The sequence below is a fragment of the Tachyglossus aculeatus genome, chromosome 5, assembly GCF_015852505.1.
Source record: "Tachyglossus aculeatus isolate mTacAcu1 chromosome 5, mTacAcu1.pri, whole genome shotgun sequence".
Taxonomy (NCBI): Eukaryota; Metazoa; Chordata; class Mammalia; order Monotremata; family Tachyglossidae; genus Tachyglossus; species Tachyglossus aculeatus.
In genome coordinates, this window is record NC_052070.1 from 80,986,671 (window position 1) to 81,008,338 (window position 21,668).

Below are 21,668 nucleotides of genomic sequence, written 5' to 3' on the forward strand. Positions count from 1 at the left end.
TCCCCATTTTACAGATGAGGTAACTGAGGCACAGAGAAGTGAAGTGACTTGCCTGAGGTCACACAGCAGATATGTGGCAGAGCCAGTGTTGGAACCCAGGTCCTTCTGACTCTCAGACCTGTGATCTATCCACTAGGCCATACTGCGTCTCTCTAAACCACTCTGCTTTTCATTCCAAGTCTTTCTCTGTCTTCCTAATATCGGACTTATTTTTCTAGATGGAAAGCCAGGGTTACCACTGGGTTTTTATTTTGCTGCAAGAAGCATATACTGCTTCATCCCTGGTACTAGGAGAAAGAGTCTTTTCAGAAGGTGGTCATAGATGCTACAAATAGCAACAAAACAAAGATAGATGGCCTCCTAGAAAAATAAAGTTTTTTTTTCATTTACTTAGTAACAAATTCTACCTGTTTTAGAAATTAAGCTGCTTAAGTCATCCTTTTTTAAAAAAATTGCCCCTCTCTAAATTTTCAGGTCACATGATTGCAAACCCTAGACCTTATTTTGTTAAGATGTATATGACAAAGAATGCGATGGTCTCAAAACAATAGGCTGCACTGTACTTACATAAGCAAATACGCCATATCATGGGGCCTGAGGACGAGGTAGTCATGTTTCCACTTCAAAAATCTTTGTAGTAATTCATCAGCCTCTCCGGTGGTGGGTATTTTATTTTTATCTGACCAGAACTCCAGTGAAGACAGCACAATAGTCATGTTGAATGGGGCAAACATCTAAAACAGAGCATAACAGGAATGTGTTGAACTAATTTTCAAGGCTGCTTTTGATTCTTAAAAGCAATTATGATATTTCTAGTATTTGTTAAGCATTATACCAGGCAACGTGCTAAGTGCTGGGGTAGGTACAAGCTAATCAGAGTGGACAAAGTCCCTGTCCCATAGGGAGCTCACAGTCCTAATCCCCATTTTACAGATGAGGTCACTGAGGCAACAAGAAGTTTAAATGACTCACACAAGGTCACCCAGCAGACAAGCAGTGGAGCTGGAATTAGAATCCAGGTCCTTCTGATTCCCAGGCTGGTGCTCTATCCACTAGACTATGCTGCTTCTTTTAAAACCAATTACCAATGTGGCATCTTTGGAGAAGTCATAGAGAAGCCAGGGCCGGGCCAGAATTCTTGCATTTACTGATAGAGGCAAGAAGCAAAGCAAGGAGTTGACCAGCAAAGAAGGCTGGCCTTACTGTGGCAGTGAACTCCACAGGGCATAGTCTGCCATGAGAAGCAAAGCCCAGGTGAATCCACAGCCAATGAGAAGTCTGAGGGCCTGACTGGCCTCTCTCTGATTTAACTGGAATGTTTTGCAAAGCCTTCAGGTAGAGCTCAGGGTTCTTTTGATGAGAGGAGATGCAGGGAATCCAGCTATCTTTTCATTAACAGTTTGGGACCCATAAAGAAAAACCATAAATCCCATATTCCTGGCCAGCTGGAGAAATCTTCTGATTTTGGTTGAATGATAACATGGAGATGTAGCTCTTAGAAACCTTGGGTCAGTTTACCAACCCTAGATAATACCATACGGATTAGCTCATACATTGAAGGATAAAATATAAAAGTTAAAAAAACTTACTGCATTAACAAGGCCTATAATCTGGACGACTTTCTGGGTTACAACCACCATATCAGAGCCCATGTAATCATACTGAAAAACAGAATAACTTTTCAGATCGAAGTGCATATCATTACAGTGTCACATTATTTATATGAAATTGGGTCAGGTTGTGTCTATCCTCAGCTCAAGCAATGTAGAAGGTGCATTGTTTGCCCACCAGAGGTTAACAAAACTTTATTTTTTTGATAGTACAAGGATGGGATTATAGCAAATACAATTCTGACTGGCTAAACTGCAATTCTCACTTCAGAATCAATTCAGAATATTCCTTCACTGTATGGAACACTACAGTGCTTTGCACATAGTAAGCGCTTAATAAATGCCATTATTATTATAAGAGTTCAATCAAGGTCAAGATTGAATCTCTGCCCCCATGGAGTTTCAAACTATTGGGGGAGTCTGTCACAAAAGTATTTGCAGTTATGAGAAAAGAGAGCGATAGGACTGATTAAATCCAGAGACTGGAAAGTTGAATTAAGGGCTCAAATAGCAGAGCATGTAAAATCAATACTACACAAGTTGTATAGGTGGATGCGAGTACATAAGTGCTGAGGTGGTAGTTGGAAGGGTATGACCTGGAGAGAAGAAAATTAATCAGAGAATGTCTCCTGGAGGAAGTGGGATTTCTGGAAGGCTTTCAAACTGGGGAAAATTCTGGTCTGGTGGATTTTACGGTGGAGGGAGTTCCAGTTGTGAGAAAGGGCATGAGCAAGGGGTCCCCAATAGAAGATTTTTTCAAATCTGGATATGCTACGCTAGCCTCAATCGACTAACCACCATGACTGCTACCTTACCCCTTTACCCCTGGGACAGGGAATGGGGGATTTATCTCAGAATTTCTGAGCTCTGTAGCTGGTCTAGGTTGGCCTTGTACCATTCAAAAATGGCCCTGAGAGAGGACTTAGGTAACCCAAAGGTTTCTGGGAGTTGTATTCCTGTTTGTGCTTTGGGGATTAGATTAGTGTAAACATTCATTTATAAAGCACGGAAAATTTCTGGAATTTGGGAATTTTTAGGGAGATTTCTGAAATCCAAGGACAATGCCCCAAATGATAACTGAGCATCCTACTTGCCTGCCCTTATTTTCAAGTATCAAGTTTTCAACCAGGACAGAGACCCTGGAGACAGAGTAATATGGCTGCAGTCTTTCATGTCTTTCCCCACACCTCAAGTCTCACTGCAGGCTAGTGGTCATGGGCATGTAAGTATCCCTGGAGACAAATGAATAAACTGTTTTATTGGTGTGTTTTTTTAATTTGAGCATTCTAGTTAGAAGGGGATTTTTATATCTCTAAAAGTGAGTTTGAGATAAATATGAGATATTTAAAAAGAACAAAAATTAAGACGTACCAAAGCTTTGTCCACTATAATATGCATTTCCAGATACCGAGACAACAATCTTGAACCAGTTTGGTCTTCCTGAAAATCAGACAATAAGAATGCTGAAGGTTTTTCAAAAATGTATTATATTGGGACAATCTGGGGCAATTTCACTGTAAGGAATATTCAATCCCTAAATTTCATCAACCAGGACACAAGAATAAATCTTCATCCTCAGAATCTGAAAAAATCTGACTCAGCCAAAATACTAGGAAGAGCACAGTCTCATTTCTATTATCCTTTGAGTGATGATAGAAATCCGTTTTCATGAGGGAATCTAATTTGTATTTGTTGGTTCTCTATCTCTGAGTCTTTTGAGCTGTAGCGGAGAGTGGGTTTCAGTAACAGGGGAACCAGAAATGTGGTAATTAAGGGGTAACGTAACAAAAAGTTAAAAAAAAAAGGTTTAGGCCTAAAAAATATTTTTTGTCCTGTAAAATATGAAGCTCTCCCTTACTCAGACTGATCCATCCCATAAAATTGAAAAGTTGGCTTCGTGGACCAACAAGTTTGCAGCAGCACATATGTATCTAAGTGTTGTAGGGCTGATGGTGGGTGAATACCAAATGCCCAAAGGGCATGGATCCAAGTGCATAGAAGATGCAGAAGGGAGAAGGAGTTAGGGAAAAGACGGTTTAATTGGGGAAGGGCCCTTTATTCCTACAAATTCAATAATTAATTTTTCCAAAGAGCCCTGAACATCAAACTACAATACTGAAAAATAACATGAAACACTCCAAACTTTTAAAACCTCAGGAAACCAAATATACTAACATTTTAGATTATCATGTAACTTAACTCATAGGGTAGTTCTACATTTCTCTACATGCACCTAAGCATTAGTCATAATTTTTTAAAAAGTTGATACTTACTTCCTCACTTATATGAACTTTGTAGGAAGATTCCTTATGCCTGCTTTCCGTGTTGTTTTCTGATAAGAGGGGAACTTTGGCATTTTCATTCTTTACTTGATAAATAAGATGCTCAAATCCTGCTGCATTTTCCAATGGTTCAATTCCATAACTCTTATTTTCAAATTGCAGTAATCCCCTACAAATCAAACAAATTGAAAATGGTCAGAACAAGTCTTTCTTAATGAGAAACAGGATTATTTTCTAATTTACTTGCACTAGGCTAGGCTGCCCTTTATTTGAAGTCCACAACATCTGCCTCTTCCACCCACCCTAATTACACGCCACTGTTATTTACCCACCCGATTCAGGCCCTACCTCCAACTTTTTGAACCATTTCTATCCCTTTCTCACATCCCTTTTCTCTTTTTCCATCCCTACACTCACTTTCCAATGACTCCATCCTGACTGCTTTCAAGCATGCCCATTTAGCCCCTATCCTAAAAAAAACCCTCCCTTGACTCCACAATACCTTCTGGTTATCACCCCATCTCCCTCTTAGCATTCCTCTCCAGATTCCTTGAGAGAGTCATCTACATCAGCCGTCTCCACCTCCTCTCCTCCAATTCTCTACTCAAACCCCTGCAATCTGGTTTACATCCCCTTCACTCCTTGGAAATGTCCCTTTCTAGTCACCAAAACCCTACTTTTTGCCAAATCAAATGGCCTCTACTCCATCCTAATCTTCCTTGACTTCAACACTGTGGACCTCTCCCCTCTCCTGGAAACATTACCTAATATTGTCTTCACTGACACTGTCCTCTTCTGGTTCTCCTTCTATCTCTGTAACCACCCCTTCTCAGTCTCTCTGCTGTCTCTTCCTTTGCCTTACAGCCCCTAACTGTAGTAGTCCCTCGAGGATATGTTCTGGGTGCTCTTCTCTTCTTCATCTACACCAATTCCCTTGGAGATCTCATTTGTTCCCATAGCTTCAATGACCAACTCTACGACAATGATTCCCAAATTTACTTCTCCGGCCCTGATCTTTCTCCTTCTCTTCAGTCTCACCTTTCCTCCTGCCTTCAGAATATCTCTGACTTGGATATCCCACCAACATCTAGCATAACATGTCCAAAACAGGACACATCTTCCCATTCAAACCCTGTCCTCCTGCCATCTTTGTATCACTCTACACAGTTCCACTGGCCTTTCTTTCTCACATCCATAACCTTGGCATTACCTTCAATTCATCTCTCTCATTCAACCCTCATAGTCAATCTGTCAAGAAATCCTGTCAGTTATACTTTCACAATATCTCTAGAATCTACCCAATCCTCTCCCTCCAAACTACAACCTCACTGATCCAAAAACTTATCCTAACCCAACTAGACTACTACATCTGCCTCCTTGCTGATCTCCATGCATCCTGTCTATGTGCCAGGCACTGTACTAAGGGCTTGGGTGGTTACAAGAAAATCAGGCTGGACACAGTCCCTGTCCCACATGGGGCTCACAGTCTTAATCCTCATTTTACAGATAATAATAATAGTAAATACTAATAGTATTTGTTAAGTGCTTACTATGTGCCAATCACTGTTCTAAGCACTGGGGTAGATACAAGGTAATCGGATTGTCCCACATGGGGCTCACAGTCTTAATCCCCATTTTCCAGATGAGGTAACTGAGGTCCAGAGAAGTGAAGTGACTTGCCCAAGGTCACACAGCAGACAAGTAGCAGAGCCGGGACTGGAAGCCATGTCCTTCTGACCCCCAAGCTCATGCTCTATCCACTATCCACTGGTCATGCCCATGCACTAGTCTCTCTGTTTCTCCCCTTATATCTGTTCCTACATCCAGGATAGCACATCCAACCACTCATCCCTTTCCCTTGTCCTTAGGTGAACCATTTATGCACATTTACTTCATTTCTCTAAGACTAACCTACTCCCTGTACCTCAATCTCATTTTATCTCACCCCCAACCCCTTGCCCTTGTCCAGCCTCTGGTTTGGAACTCCCTTTCCCTTCACAGATAATTAGCAATCGCCCTTTCCACTTTCAAAGCCTTATTAAAAGCATATTTCTTCCAAGAGGCCTTCCCTGACTAAATTCTCAGTTCCCCTACTCCCTCTCCCTTACACTTGGATTTATATCTTCACCCCACTCTCAGCCCTATAGCACTTACGTATATATACACAATTTTAATGCCTGTCTCCCCTTCTAGACTGTAAGCTCTTAATGGGCAGGGAACATGTCTACCAACCCTGTTGTATTTTACTCTCCCAAGCACTTAATTAGTGCTCTGTACCCAGTAAGAGCTCAATAAATTTGAATGATTGATTGATGTAAATAGCGTCCTTGGTTTTTTCTTGGTTTTCCTTTCCATTCTGGTAACCATGCAAGAGGGGAATAGAAACGGCTTTTTGGACAGTTCCTTTCTACTCCAACTGCCTAATTTGGTTATAGGGAGACTGCAGTCAGTTCTGCTACAGCTGATCATCCCACACATCTTATCCATGGGTCTTCTTCTACCATAGCCATTGTCACATTCAGTATACTAGACAGGGAAGAGCGGCATGGAGTTATAAGGATAAATTAGCTGTAGGCTACTATTCAGGTGCTCGGTTAACTGCAGCCTCTCTCCCAGTGACTTTGCAGAAGGAATAAGCACCCAAGCAGCTGAAGGAATTAAATCTCTCACTGGAAGTGAGGGAGGTGGAAAATGTAAATGTTTTACACCCCCTTGCTTTCCCTTTCCCTCTCCCTGGTTTGCATGCTGTTCAACTGCAAGGGTCAGTAGTGGCATGGGATTCCCAAGGTCTTCAAACTTGACCATGCTGGAATATGTCATGACCTGAGTCCAGAACAGGTGTTGAGTGTCACGAGAGAATTGGGGAAACCGGCAATATATCCTTGGAAGTGACATTGCATCTAAAAACAAAAACAAAATAACACACAAATATATTATTTCAAAATAAATAGGACTCTCTAAACACTCTCCTGCTTTCCCTCCTCTAGACTGTAAGCTCGTTACAGACAGAGGACATGTCCACTAATTCTGTTGTATTGTTCTCTCCCAACTGCTTAGTACAACGCTCTGTACATACTAAGCACTCATACTTCTGAACATCTACGGATAGTTTCAGGTCACTGGAAATCACTTGTATATGGACAGAACTCATGCTTAGTCTCCTTGCCATTCATTCATTGAAATTTAATGACTATAAGAGCAGTGTGTGTTTTCTCCTTGGGGTGGAGGTGACCAAAGATATGGATCCCAGAATACCGATTTAAAAAAAATATTAGTTTTCCCATCACTTTCGTAAGAGTAGATGATGAATAGCATTATGAGCACAACAGTACACCTTTGAAATTTCTGTATTCCAAAGTTTTCTGGCAGTGTGAAATTCACACTTCAAAATCTTCTACACAAAGAGCTCCAGTGTAACTGAATTATTCCCTTCAAATTTGTTTTAAAGAGGTTTTCTCAAATTATGAAGGTAAGGCAAGGTATTTGAAATGAAATATTTATTTAGCAAATTACCCATTTTAGAATTCAACTATTCTAATTCTGGCTCAAGTCTGGCTCAAAGCAGCTACTTGAGGCAATACTAATAATAACTGGCATTTGTTAAGCACCTACTATGTGCTAGGCACTGTACTAAGCACTTGGGTACATGCAAGCTAAGCAGGTTGGACACAGTCCCTGTCCCACTTGGGGCTCACAGTCTTAATCCCCATTTTACAGATGCGGTAACTGAGGTACAGAGAAGTAAAGTGACTTTGCCACTTGTCTGCTCTCTGACTCCCAAGTTGGAAGTCGGAATTAGAACCCAGGACCTTCTGACTCCCAGGACTTGCTCCATCCACTTGACCACACTGTTTCTCTGGTTGTTAGATATTTTTATCATGATTATTATTATTATTACCATTCTGAATATTCTTGGGCTAAATATTTAAGTGAAATGAATATACTCAGTTCTGCCAGAATGTGGACTTTAGCTAAAACCCAAAAGGCAGAATTGAGCGATGTTCTTCAAACACCACAAGTCTATCCAGATGGTGTAGTGGATAGAGCCCAGGCCTGGGATTCAGAGGGTCATGGGTTCTAATCCCAGCTCTGCCAGTTGTCTGCTGTGTGACCTCAGGTAAGTCACTTCACTTCGCTGTTGGGTAGGGACCGTCTCTATATGTTGCAAACTTGTACTTCCCAAGCACTTAGTGCAGTGCTCTGCACATAGTAAGCGCTCAATAAATACAATTGATTGAATGAATGAATGAATTCTCTGGGCCGCAATTACCACATCTGTAAAATGGGGATTAAGAATATGAGCCCCATGTGGGACAGGGACTGTGTCCAACCTGATTTGCTTGTATCCACCCCAGCACTTAGCACAGTGTCTGGCACATCGTGAAGCATTTAACAAATGTCACAATTATTATTATTATAGTACCGGAAGGAAGTGCTGTGTGCAAGCATGAGGAGTGGGTCACGGTGCCTACTGTAAGCTTCTGCCAGGATGCAACTCCTTGCACTTTAGCAATGGTGGAACTCTAAATAAGAAAATCAAGAGAACACATATACAGGTTACACAGCCCAAATCTTACCTTAACATTTGGGAAGTCTGAATGCAAAGTTCCCTCTTTGTTGTAGGTATAAACCATGAAATCCTGGGGCAAAAATGCTCTATTAATAAGAAGAAAATAAAGTTTAAGTTTGTCAAATATGTGTTTCTTCCTCCCTGGGATACATGCTCAAAACTCGGACTGGCTTTGCAATAATCCCAGAGAGTGATTGGCAAGAAAGGTGGTGCATAGGGAGATGCATTAAGCATCATATAAAACCCTTTGCCATCTGTCTCAACCATACCTCCTGGAGAGAGTAGAAGTAGTCATGGCATTTACCATGTGCCTACTGAATATGAAGTACTGTTGGTACTGTTGTAAATGCTTGAGAAAGTACAACAGAAGTTAAAGACATATTCTTGGCCTCCAAGGAGTTTATAATCTGAGTGAGGTGAGGCTGGAAGAGATATTGGGGGGTGGTATATATCTGTAATTTATTTATCTATTTATTTATATTAATGTCTGCCTCCCCCTCTAGACTGTGAGTTCATTGTGGGCAGGAATGTGTCTGTTGGTTGTTATACTGGACTCTCCCAAGCGCTTAGTTCAGTGTTTTGCCCACAGTAAGCATTCAATAAATATGATTGAATGAATGAATGAATGAATCCTAATCCCTTTCTCCAGACTCAGTGCTTTGGAGCCTGCAGAGTCTAAGAAATTGGCACCATCTCCAAAGCACTTATGAACGTATCCATAATTTATTAATTTAAAGTATTTATTTTATTAATTTATATGTTGATATTATTCATAATGATATATTTATATTAGTACAGTGCTCTGCACACAGGTAGGGCTCAATATATAGGATTGACGGACCGACTGTAACATTACTGTGGGCGGGGAATGTGTCTAACCAACTCTGTTATATTGTACTCTCCCAAGTGCTTAGTAAAGTGCTGTGCACACAGTAAGTGCTCAGGAAATACCATTGATTGATTGAGGGTAACGTGTCCAATCTCATTGTTTAGTTTCCTAATCCCAGGTCAGATTTGAAATCTAAGAATAAAATAGATATGAGAGGACTCATATCTTGAAGTTAAACTAAAAAATAAGAACAGTTAAATTAGTGCCAAAAGACTTTCCAAAGCAATCACTCACTGTTGCTTAAGATGCACAGTATATTCTTTGCCTTCTACCTCAATGATGTAGGTCACCTATAAAAGAACCCAGGAAGGCAGAGGATGAGAACAGTATACAACTTTTCTCCCAACTGTAATGCAAATTTAATCACTCATCTAAAATATCTCTACTGGATCTGAAATTTTTTCCAAAATGAATTCAGTACTATTGCATGGTTTAGAGCTCAAATTAATACCAAGATATCTAGAAATACTTGATCGAAACAAAAACAAAGACATTTGTAATTCTTTACTAGCAGTATTAATATATTTTCTCTGTTCAACAGGAAACTGAGAACCTAATAATACACATGGAGGAATACATCTACTTCCACCAGCAGACTTGCCAAGTGCGGCTGCCTCTTCTAGACAGAAACTAACGGCTACAACCAGCTCTTGTTTCTGGACAATTTTAAAAAATTCTCCCAAATTACCTTAAGAAAATTAAAACCTTCTTCTCACCACCCTCCACATTTGTTCCCCAACTCACTCTGCTCTCCCAAAGCCCTGGAATTTGTGTAGTGGCAGAACAAATTGAGGAGAAAGGGACAAAAAAAACTGAAAAAAGGCAGGGTACAAGGTGGAGGAGAAAGGGGCAAGTAGAGAGGCAGTGTGGTCTAGTGGACCTGGGGGTCAGAGGACCTGGGTTCTAATTCTGTCCCCACCACTTTTTCTGCTGTGTGACTTGGGCAAGTCACAACTTCTCTGTCCATCAATTACCTCATCTGTAAAATGGGATTAAGACTGTTAGCCCCACTTGGGACATGGATTGTGTCCAACCTTATTGGCTTGTTATCAACCCCAGTGCTTAGTACAGTGCCTGGCACATAGTAAGTGTTTAACAAATATCATTAAAAAAAGGATAGTCAGGTGATATCAGGTCAGTGTATAACATTCATTCATTCCCAGATTGAGCCCCCTTTTTCTTCCCCCTCTTCCCATCCCCCCGGCCCTACCTCCTTCCCCTCCCCACAGCACCTGTATATTTGTTTGTACAGATTTATTCCTCTATTTATCTTACTTGTACATATTTACTATTCTATTTATTTTATTTTGTTAATATGTTTTGTTTTGTTGTCTGTCTCCCCCTTCTGGACTGTGAGCCCGCTGCTGGGTAGGGACCGTCTCTATATGTTGCCACCTTGTACTTCTCAAGCACTTAGAACAGTGCTCTGCACACAGTAAGCGCGCAATAAATACGATTGAATGAATGAATGAACTTGTACTTCCCAAACGCTTAGTACAATGCTCTGCACAAAGTGCTCAATAAATACGACTGAATGAATGAATTCAATTGTATTTATTAAGCCCTTACTGTGTGCAGAGCACTGTACTAAGTGCTTAGTTTCTTGCTAAGAGTGGCAGCAACATCCAGCAAGGTGACCCGTGTGACACCAAACTTACTGTCCTTCCTTTCTACAAGTGTCACACAGGAGTCTTTGAGTCAGACCAACAGTGTTCCCCACTCAAGAACAAGGGATGAATTGGCAAAGAACAGCCAGTCGTACCTACGGTAGAACCAATCAGGGGGGGAGTTTTCCTAAAGGGACCCCTACTTTTGCGGGAGGGGACTTTGGAGATTTGCCACTGTGCAAGCTAAGAACAAGGAAATGAGCAGAGAAGAAAGTAAGCTGGGATGGCCCAGAGTGCTACATCAGTAAAACAATAAGTGCATGTGCGGCCCATTCAAAACAAACTTTTTCAAAGCAGATTTTTGTTTCCTCCAGCTTCAAGTTTCCCCTTGCTGCAGTTCAGGATGGGGACTGGCACATGTGATCCAGGAGGTGTTTTTGGTTTTTTCAAATGGTACTGGTTAAGCGCTTACTATGTGCCAGGTCTGGTAATAAGCAATGCGGTAGATACTAGGTAATCAGATTAGACACTGTCCATGTCACACATGGGGCTCACAATCTTAATCCCCATTTTACAGATGAGGTAACTGAAGCACAGAGAAGCTAAGTAATTTCTCCAAGGTCACACAGCAGACGACTGGTGGTGCTTGGGTTAGAACCCAGGTCTTTCTGACTCCTAGGCCCATGCTCTAATCACTAGGACTCACTGCTTCATGTTGTTATAAGGAGCTCTGAAGAGAAGGAAAGTAAGCAAGCTGGGGATGAGGGTTGGGGTGTCAGGGAACTCAAAACAGCTCTCTTCCTCTCCTGACGGTCAAAGGGGCCTTTTCCCTAGTCTATCTGTCTGTTAATACTAACAATCTATTAGAGTGGTGGGTTTTTTAAACTTGCTCGGTCCACTGGTATTTCAGAAAGTTCCTCCCTAAGAAAATAAAGAATCAAAGATTTATATTTCTATCAAAATAGAAATATTGGCAAATGAGTAAAACCAAGATTGTTATTAAATATAAAATGAAGTACCCAAAACATTTCCCACTCTATATTAAGCATTAAAAAAGTCTTAATTACATATTTCAGTTCTGATTCTTCACTTATGTTGGACGAAATCTTCTGTGGAACTGTGATATGCAGAAGTTTTTGCTGAGAATCTGCAGTAAGCAAAAATGCATTACTATTTCTATTTGCGCATTCATTTCACCAACTTAGTGATCTCCCTCTCATTTTCTAACCCCCCACAAAGAGCTCCAATTCCCAATTCTCCAGAAAAATCTTCTCCTGGACTTCATCAAACACATATTCTTTTTAATCATTCATCTCCTTGGGCTCCTCTAGAACATGCCATTTCTGTTCACTTCCTAGGTCTCTGCTTATACACCCAGTTTCTTCAGTAGTCTTGAGTGCTCTGCTTTAACAAAGAGATTGACCCTCTTTTACCTAGAAACTATCAGGAAGACCTAAACAGCTTCTGATAGAAAATGTTGCCCACCTGTTATCCACAGATAAAATTGTAATTGACATGAGTGATGGTCTCTAAAACAAATATTCAATCAGTAGTGTTTACTGAGCACTTACTGTGTGTAGAGCACTGTAGTAAGGGGTTGGGACAGTACAACAGAGTAGGTAGACATTCATTCACTCAATCGTATTTATTGAGCACTTACTATACACAGAGCACTGTACTAAGCGTTTGGAAAGTACAATGCAGCAATAATGAGAGAAAAATCCCTGCTCACAACAAGATCACAGTCTGGGGGGCGGGTTGGCGGGGGAGGGATGAGAAGACAGACATCGGTACAAGTAAACAGGCACCAATATAAATAAGTAAAATTATAGATATATACATAAGTGTTGTGAGGGGGGAAGGGCAAAGGGAGCCAGTCAGGGTGATGCCCAAGGTAGGGGGAGATGAGGAAAATTGGGGCTTCCCCAGTCCCAAAGAGCTTCCAGTCTAGCGGAGGATCTTTCAGTCTAGGGAATATACAAAATTTACTAGGTGTGAGGTTTTTTTCTATGAACTTCATTCATTCATCCATTCAATTATATTTATTGAGCGCTTACTTTGTGCAGAGCACTGTGCTAAGCTCTTGGGAAGTACAAATCGGCAACATATTGAGACGGTCCCTACCCAACAATGGGCTCACAGTCCAGAACGGTGAGATAGACAACAAAACAAGGTGTCAATACCATCAAAATAAATAGAATTATAGATATATACACACATGAACAATGGGTGTGTCATACGTTTAACTGAATCTTTTACCCCTGTGATATTTGGGACCGTTTCCCCACCGTTCCAATGCCTAGTGATGCCCCTGGTGGATCAAGGTGGTTCACCTCCTCCAGGAGGCCTTCCCAAACTGAGTCCCCTTTTTCCTCTCTTCCTCCCCTCCCCATCGCCCCCCAGCTCTACCCCTTCCCCTCCCCACAGCACTTGCATATATTTGTATGTATTTATGACTTTATTTATTTTACTAGTACTTATTTACTACCCTATTTTATTAATGATGTGCATATAGCTATAATTCTATTTATTCTGACGGGTTTGACGCCTGTCTACATGTTTTGTTTTGTTATCCATCTCCCCTTTCTAGACTGTGAGCCGGTTGTTGGGTAGGGACCATCTTTATACATTGCCCACTTGGACTCCCCGAGTGCTTAGTCCAGTGCTCTGCACACAGTAAGTGCTTGATAATTCATTCATTCATTCAGTCGTATTTATTGAGCACTTACTGGGTGCAGAGCACTGTACTAAGCGCTTGGGAAATACAAGCTGGCAACATATAGAGACTTTTAGACTGTGAGCGCACTGTCTTTTAGACTGTGAGCCCACTGTTGGGTAGGGACTGTCTCTATATGTTGCCAACTTGTACTTCCCAAGTGCTTAGTACAGTGCTCTGCACACAGTAAGCGCTCAATAAATACAATTGATTGATTGATATAGAGACGGTCCCTAGAGAAGCAGCATGGCTCAGTGGAAAGAGCAGGGGCTTTGGAGTCAGAGATCATGGGTTCAAATCCCAGCTCCACCAAGTGTCAGCTGTGTGACTTTGGGCAAGTCACTTAACTTCTCCGGGCCTCAGTTATCTCATCTGCAAAATGGGGATTAAGACTGTGAGCCCCCAGTGGGACAACCCGATCACCTTGTAACTTCCCCAAAGCTTAGAACAGTGCTTTGCACATAGTAAGCGCTTAATAAATGCCATCATCATTATTATTATTATATAGAGACGGTCCCTAGAGAAGCAGCGTGGCTCAGTGGAAAGAGCAGGGGCTTTGGAGTCAGAGATCATGGGTTCAAATCCCAGCTCCACCAAGTGTCAGCTGTGTGACTTTGGGCAAGTCACTTAACTTCTCCGGGCCTCAGTCACCTCATCTGCAAAATGGGGATTAAGACTGTGAGCCCCCAGTGGGACAACCCGATCACCTTGTAACTTCCCCAAAGCTTAGAACAGTGCTTTGCACATAGTAAGCGCTTAATAAATGCCATCATTATTATTATTATTATTATATAGAGACGGTCCCTAGAGAAGCAGCATGGCTCAGTGGAAAGAGCAGGGGCTTTGGAGTCAGAGATCATGGGTTCAAATCCCAGCTCCACCAAGTGTCAGCTGTGTGACTTTGGGCAAATCACTTAACTTCTCCGGGCCTCAGTCACCTCATCTGCAAAATGGGGATTAAGACTGTGAGCCCCCAGTGGGACAACCTGATCACCTTGTAACTTCCCCAAAGCTTAGAACAGTGCTTTGCACATAGTAAGCGCTTAATAAATGCCATCCTTATTATTATTAGTACCCAACAACGGGCTCACAGTCTAGAAGGGGGAGACAGACAACAAAACAAGTGGACAGGCGTCAGGTCGTCAGAACAAATAGACTTAAAGCTAAATACGACTGGATGGATGGATGGATGGATGGATGAAGGCCGTTGGGGAACTGCCCCCTGAGAGGTCACTCGCTGGCTGACCCCAGAGGCCTCGTCTACCCCCAGGAACGGGAGGGGATGGGGGGGGGGGGGGAAGCTGCGGCCTTGAGCATTGGGGTCCCACCCAAATGACCCAAACGGGGGCTGGGGGGTCCGGCGGAGACTCACCGAGGCCGGACAACGGTCCGGCTAAGAGGCCTGCGGCCAGCAGGGCCCAGAGGCCGGACATCCCGCGCCCGCCGCTCCGGACCCGGGGGAGACGCCCGTTGGGGGCCGCACGGGGGGCCGGGCGGCGCGAGAGCCCCTCCCGCCCGCGACCCCCGACCGAATTCATTCGTTCATTCATTCTATCGCTCGTGCTTATTGAGCGCTTCCTGGGTGCAGAGCACTGCACTAAACGCTTGGGAGAGTACAATAATAATGATAATAATAATAATGGCATTTGTTACGCGCTTACCATGAGCAAAGCACTGTTGTAAGCGCTGGGGAGGATACAAAGTGCTCTGCACACAGAAAGCGCTCAATAAATACGATTGAATGAATGAATGAATACAAGGTGATCAGGTTGTCCCACGTGGGGCTCCCACAGATGAGGGAACTGAGGCGTGGCTCTGTGGAAGGAGTATGGGCTTGGGAGTCAGAGGTCAGGCAGAAACTCCTCACCCTCGGCTTCAAGGCTCTCCATCACCTCACCTCCCTTCTCTCCTTCTACAGCCTAGCCCGCACCCTCCGCTCCTCTGCCACTAATCTCCTCACCGTGCCTCGTTCTCGCTTGTCCCGCCGTCGACCCCCGGCCCACGTCCTCCCCCTGGCCTGGAATGACCTCCCTCCGCACATCTGCCAAGCTAGCTCTCTTCCTCCCTTCAAGGCCCTACTGAGAGCTCACCTCCTCCAGGAGGCCTTCCTAGACTGAGCCCACTCCTTCCTCTCCCCCTCCTCCCCCTCTCCATCCCCCCGCCTTACCTCCTTCCCCTCCCCACAGCACCTGTATATATATATGTATATACATATATATATGTATATGTATGTATTTATTACTCTATTTTATTTGTACATATTTATTCTATTTATTTTATTTTGTTAATATGTTTTGTTTTGTTCTCTGTCTCCCCCTTCTAGACTGTGAGCCCACTGTTGGGTAGGGACTGTCTCTATATGTTGCCAACTTGTACTTCCCAAGCGCTTAGTACAGTGCTCTGCACACAGTAAGCGCTCAATAAATATTATTGAATGAATGAAAAGGTCATGGGTTCTAATCCTGGCTCCGCCGCTTGTCTGCTGGGTGACTTCGGGCAATTCACTTAATAATAATGGCATTTATTAAGCACTTACTATATGCAAAGCACTGTTCTAAGCGCTAGGGAGGATACAAGGTGATCAAGTTGTCCCACGGGGGGCTCACAGTCTTATTCCCCATTTTAGAGGTAACTGAGGCCTAGAGAAGTTAAGTGACTTGCCCAGTCACACAGCTAACAATTGGCAGAGCAGGGATTTGAACCCATGACCTCTGACTCCAAAGCCCGTGCTCTTTCCACTGAGCCATGATGCTTCTCTTCACTGTGCCTCAGTTACCTCATTTGGAAAATGGGGATTAAACCGGTGAGTCCCACGTGGGACAACCTAATCACCTTGTATCCCCCTCAGCGTTTAGAACAGTGCTTCCCACATAGTAAGTGCTTAATGTCATCATTATTATTCCCTGCCTTCCAAGAGTTCACAGTCTGGCTCACCCCCCTTCTTCCCCCCCCCCCCCCACCCAACCACACAGCTCAGATCCCTCCCCTCACCCCCCCCACACACACATTGGAGCCGCCTATAGTACTGCTCAGCACAGCCCATACTGCTTAATCACTGAGTCAATAATAATAATAGTGGTATTTGTCCATGATCATAATAATAATTATTATTATAATTATAATATTATATATAATTATATAATATATATATAATTATATATAATTATAATTATGTTGTTAAGCGCTTACTCTGTGCCCTGTTCTAAGCGCTGGGGTAGATACAAGGTAATCAGGTTGTCTCACATGGAGCTCAGTCTTAATCCCCATTTTACAGATGAAGTAGCAGGCACAGAGAAGTCAAGTGGCTTGCCCAAGGTCACACAGCAGACAAGTGGCAGAGCAGGGATTAGAACCTACATCCTCTGGTTCTGCCCTTGCCACTAAGCCATGCTGCTTCTGTATTATTAAGTACTTATTATGGGCCAAGCACTGTTCTAAGCGCTGGGATACATACAAGGTAATTAGGTTGAACACAGTCCATGTCCCACGTCTTGATCCCCAATTTTCAGATGGGGTACTTGAGGCACAGAGAAGGGAAGTAACTTGCCTAAGGCCACACAGCAGGCATGTGGCAGAGCTGCAATTAGAACCCATGTCCTCTGATTCCCAGACATGCGCTCTTCCACTAGCCCACATTGCTTCCCACAGTGCTTTGCACACAGAAAAGCACTCAATAAATACCATTGACATGATGATGTTGAGCCTGTGAAAGAGACTGACAAGGACCAGTCAGCAAGATAGGAGAAGCAAGAGAGGACAGTATCAGGGAAGCCACGGTTAGTGTTTCAAGGCAAAGGGAGTGGTCTGCGGTGTCAAAGCTTGCCAAGAGGACAAGGAGGATTAGGTTGGAGTAAGTAGAAGCCATTGGATTTAGCAAGGAGTTTATTGGTGACTTAAGTAGGGCAGTTTTAATGGAGTGAAGGGGGCGGAAGCCAGATTGGAAGGGGCCAAGGAAAGAATTGGAGGAGAGGAAGTGGAGGCATTGGATATGGACAAGTCGCTCAAGGAGTTTGGAAAGTAGTGGTAGAAGGGAGATGGGGCTACAACTGGAGGAAGCCTTGGGGTTAAGGGAGGGTTTGGGGGGGATAGTGGATCAATCAATCAATTGTATTTATTGAGCACTTACTGTGTACAGAGCACTGTACTAAGTGCTTGGGAAGTACAAGTTGGCAACATATAGAGACAGTCCCTACCCATGTTTGAAAGCAGTGGGGAAAAAGCCACTGGAGAGAAAACAGTTAAAGATGGAGGTCAGTGGGGGCAAGTAGTTGGATAAGCTGTGAAAGGACAGGGTGAGAGGCACAGGTGGAGGGGGTAGATTTTGAAAGTGGGCAAGAGAGCTCCTTGAGATACTACTGGGAAAGATAGCAGAATCAAAGAGAGAGCAGAAGGGAGGAACTAGAGAGGAGCAGGGGAGATTTGTGGGAGTTCACACCTGATTGTTTTCATTAAGTACATAATAATAATAATTGTGGCATTTATTAAGTCCTAATCTATACCAGGCACTACTAAGAGCTGGGGTAGATATAAGCAAATCCAGTTGAAGTCCCGGCCCGATGTGGGACTCACAGTCTCAATCCCCATTTAACAGATGAGGTAACTGAGGCACAGAGAACTGAAGTGACATGCCCAAGGTCACACAACAGAGAAGTAGCAGAGCCAGGATTAGAACCCATGACCTCCTGACTCCCAAGCCTAGGCTCTATCCACTACTCCATGCTGCTTCTCACATGGCCAGAGATGCATGAAGGACAGAGCTTTTGAAGGAGTTAAACATCTGAAAGAGCTGGTTGGGGCAATGGGCATGGGAGTCAATATGATGGAGAAATAATGTTCCCAGATGGAGGAAAAGGCAGAGTTGAGGTAGGTGAGGGTGAACTTGAGATGGACGAGGTCAGACTGATGTCTAGATTTCCATCAACAGCATGATGCAGCTTGAGCACAAAAGTGGAGAATATGAACTGTGAAGGTCATCCAAGGTTGTGGGTTAGTGATATGAAATCGGAGGGACATGGGAGCAAGGAGGTTGAGTCAATGGAGAGGATGGTGTTGAGGTTGTCAGTTGATGTGTTGAAAAGGTAATTTGTGCATGGAGGCCAAATAAGGCAGGATTGCTAGATAATTAGAGGAGGTCAAAAGACTGGAGGATTTTGTGGGGCAATAGGACAGACCTGCAGGGTGGAGGTGTATGGGAGAGAAGGTAGGTGAGGAGGCTGGGGTCAAGTAGAAGGATTTCAGAGTTGGTGAGGGTAGAGATTGTACAGTGACAAGAGATGAGATCAACTGTATCCAAGTTAATGAGTGGGTATAATGGGGTAGAGCAGGGGGTGAGTGGAGTTGATTGAGAGAAAACAGGCAGCAGGAAGGTCTTCAGAAACATCCACATGAATACCGAAGACCCTAAGGATCAACGTAGGGATGGAGAAAAGTGAAAAAGGGATCAAAATGGCTCAGAATGTTGTGGAGCGGCAGCCCCTCCATCAGGAGCTGGCTGTATTACTTCCTCCTCGACCAAGAGCGGGAGAAGACACGTAACCAGGGTCCAGAGCACTCCAGGAAGGAGAAACACCATTCTGCTTGTTCATGTTCCCATTCTATTTATTGTTTCCAAAATAAAATCTTCCAAATGGACAAGTAATGAAAAACAAAGTGAAGCCACTCGCTAGCTCCCTTGGTTTCAGGTTAGGTTGGTGGTGACATCCCATGTCCGCAGCAGAAATGGCTTATGTACTTGGTTCGCTGAGAAAGAAAAGACAAAAATGCTGAAGGCACCTGGACTTGGCCTGCAGAAAACCAATGCAATCTGTTTGAGGGGGGTTAATAAACTAGCAATGTCAAAGTGAAAAATGCGAGTGATGAAACCCATTCCTATTATTTAGGCACTCCACTCCTCTAGCAGTCCCACTTTCCCTTTTCATCTATCTGGAATTTATTTTAGCATCTGTCGCTCCCACTAGACTTCTGAATACTGAAGACCCTAATGATCAATGTAAGGATGGCAAAAAGTGAGAAAAGGACCAAAATCGTTCAGAATATTGTGGTGCGGCAGGCTCTCCATCGGGAGCTGGCTGTATCCCTTCCTCCTTGATTGGGACTGGGGGAAGACAAAGGAGTTGTGTTTACTAACTCTGTTACACTCACACAAGTGTTTGCTACAGTGCTATATATCCATTTGGGACTCAGTAGATACTACTGATTGATTTCTTTAGATATAGTAAATAGTCTTCCAAACGAACAGAACATTGGGAAAAGCTGTAGTCAAAAAGGGGTTTGATTTCAAATTTGATAAATATGACAAACTTTATCATTTTCAATATAGTAGTAGTGATAGTATTTATTAAGCACTTACTAGTTGCAGAGCCCTATATTAAGCACTGGGAAAGAATATTCCGGTGGGATGCTCACTATAAAGTATAAAGTTCTATAAAGCAAAGAATTTAAATTCTGGTTGGAACACTAACTTCTTAAAGTTTGATTTCCAGCATGGAGAATTATTATTATTATTATTATTAATGGTATTTGTTAAGCACTTAGTACGTGTCAAGTACTGTTCTAAGTGTTGGGGTAGATACAAGCTAATCAGGACTACAACTAAAAAATAATAATAACAATTATTATTATTATTATTATTATTATTACTGTGGTCTGTGTTAAGTGCTTACTATGTGCTAAACCCTGGGGAAGATAAACTATAGTCAGAGCAGACAATCTCTGCCTCACATGGGTCTCATAGGTTATTCGGGGAGGGAGAACAGGTTTTTAATCCCCATTTTACAGTTGTGGAAATTGAGATACAGAGAAATTAACTGACTTTCCCAAAGTCACATAGCAGAAAAATCGTAGAGCCAGGAGGAGAACCCAAGTCTCCTGATTCCCAGGCCCGTGTTCTTTTCATTAAGCCATACTGCTCCTAAAAGTATTCACTCTTACTCATACTTCTTGAAGACATACCTGTTACTACTGTATGAGACGTCACTTTTTTCTGATCTACAACTACAAACAAATTAAAATAATTATTAAATAAACAGTTTCCAAAGCCAAGTTGATTTTACAACACATAATATTAAGATTGTTTCTTATAAGCTTTTTCTGTCCCTTTAAATCAGTGAAGGAATTGGGAATTATTATTCCTGATACCTAGACTTATATTCTTGAATTTGCAGTTGAATTTTAAAATGATGTAACAAAAATTGTTTCTTACCACATTTCGAACATTAATACTTTGGTTCTTTTGAAAGTTGCTAATTCTTGACTTATCTGGTTTCACTCCTACTTTCTCACCTCTTAATTTTTTGACAAAGAGAGACATGCAGTCATGTTGAAAGATGCAATGTTAGACTTTCATTCATTCATTAATTCAATCGTATTTATTGAGCGCTTACTGTGTGCACTGTACTAAGCACTTGGAAAGTACAATTCAGCAATAGAGACAATCCCTGACCACAATGGGTTCACAGTCTAGAAGGGGGGAGACAGACATCAAAACAAGTAAACATGCATCAATAGCAACAATAGAAATAAACAGAATTATAGATATATACACATCATTAATAAAATAAATAGATTTATAAATATGTACATATATACACACAAGTGCCTCTGGGAAACTTCCAACAGACATCAAGCATCAGAGTCTAGAGACAGTCATTCAAGAATTGAAATATGTAAATGAATGTGCTCGAGAAGCACACAGTCAAGAAACTACAAATGCTTGTAAATTGTTGTCCCACATCAGCCAGGGGTTACAAGATGGCAGTGGGTCTAAAGAGAACCGAGGTACTACATCAGCCTGCAAGGGGGAAGCCATACCCACAACCCAAAATGTGTACTGGCAATGCCAACAAAAATGCTGTCACAGAAATCTTTGACTTAGGCAGCACACTGATCAATGGCACATCAATAGGCCGGGAAATAGAAACCCAAATCAAGAAGACCAGTGCATCCTTTGGCCAGCATCTTGGAGGCAAACATGCAATAAGATATGCAAATGATTG

At 42.6% G+C, this 21,668-nt stretch overlaps 2 protein-coding genes across 2 annotated transcripts in view; both read right to left on the bottom strand.

Moving 5' to 3' along the window:
* Positions 1–15,133, bottom strand: part of LOC119928819 (disintegrin and metalloproteinase domain-containing protein 18-like) — a gene marked incomplete at its 3' end in the record, with an annotated part of 46,033 nt that extends 30,900 nt beyond the window's left edge. The window contains exons 1-9 of the mRNA XM_038747336.1: positions 15,047–15,133; positions 12,026–12,105; positions 9,586–9,641; positions 8,470–8,548; positions 6,716–6,792; positions 3,884–4,061; positions 2,982–3,050; positions 1,590–1,661; positions 568–734 (exon numbers count right to left, since the gene is read on the bottom strand). Of these exons, the coding sequence (XP_038603264.1) occupies positions 568–734; positions 1,590–1,661; positions 2,982–3,050; positions 3,884–4,061; positions 6,716–6,792; positions 8,470–8,548; positions 9,586–9,641; positions 12,026–12,105; positions 15,047–15,107 (839 nt within the window). The remainder of the gene's footprint in view (positions 1–567; positions 735–1,589; positions 1,662–2,981; positions 3,051–3,883; positions 4,062–6,715; positions 6,793–8,469; positions 8,549–9,585; positions 9,642–12,025; positions 12,106–15,046) is intronic.
* Positions 15,134–19,257: 4,124 nt separating this feature from the next.
* LOC119928541 (disintegrin and metalloproteinase domain-containing protein 32-like) overlaps positions 19,258–21,668 on the bottom strand; it is a 56,538-nt gene continuing 54,127 nt past the window's right edge. The window contains exons 20-21 of the mRNA XM_038746906.1: positions 20,626–20,667; positions 19,258–19,413 (exon numbers count right to left, since the gene is read on the bottom strand). Of these exons, the coding sequence (XP_038602834.1) occupies positions 19,398–19,413; positions 20,626–20,667 (58 nt within the window). The 3' untranslated portion in view covers positions 19,258–19,397. The remainder of the gene's footprint in view (positions 19,414–20,625; positions 20,668–21,668) is intronic.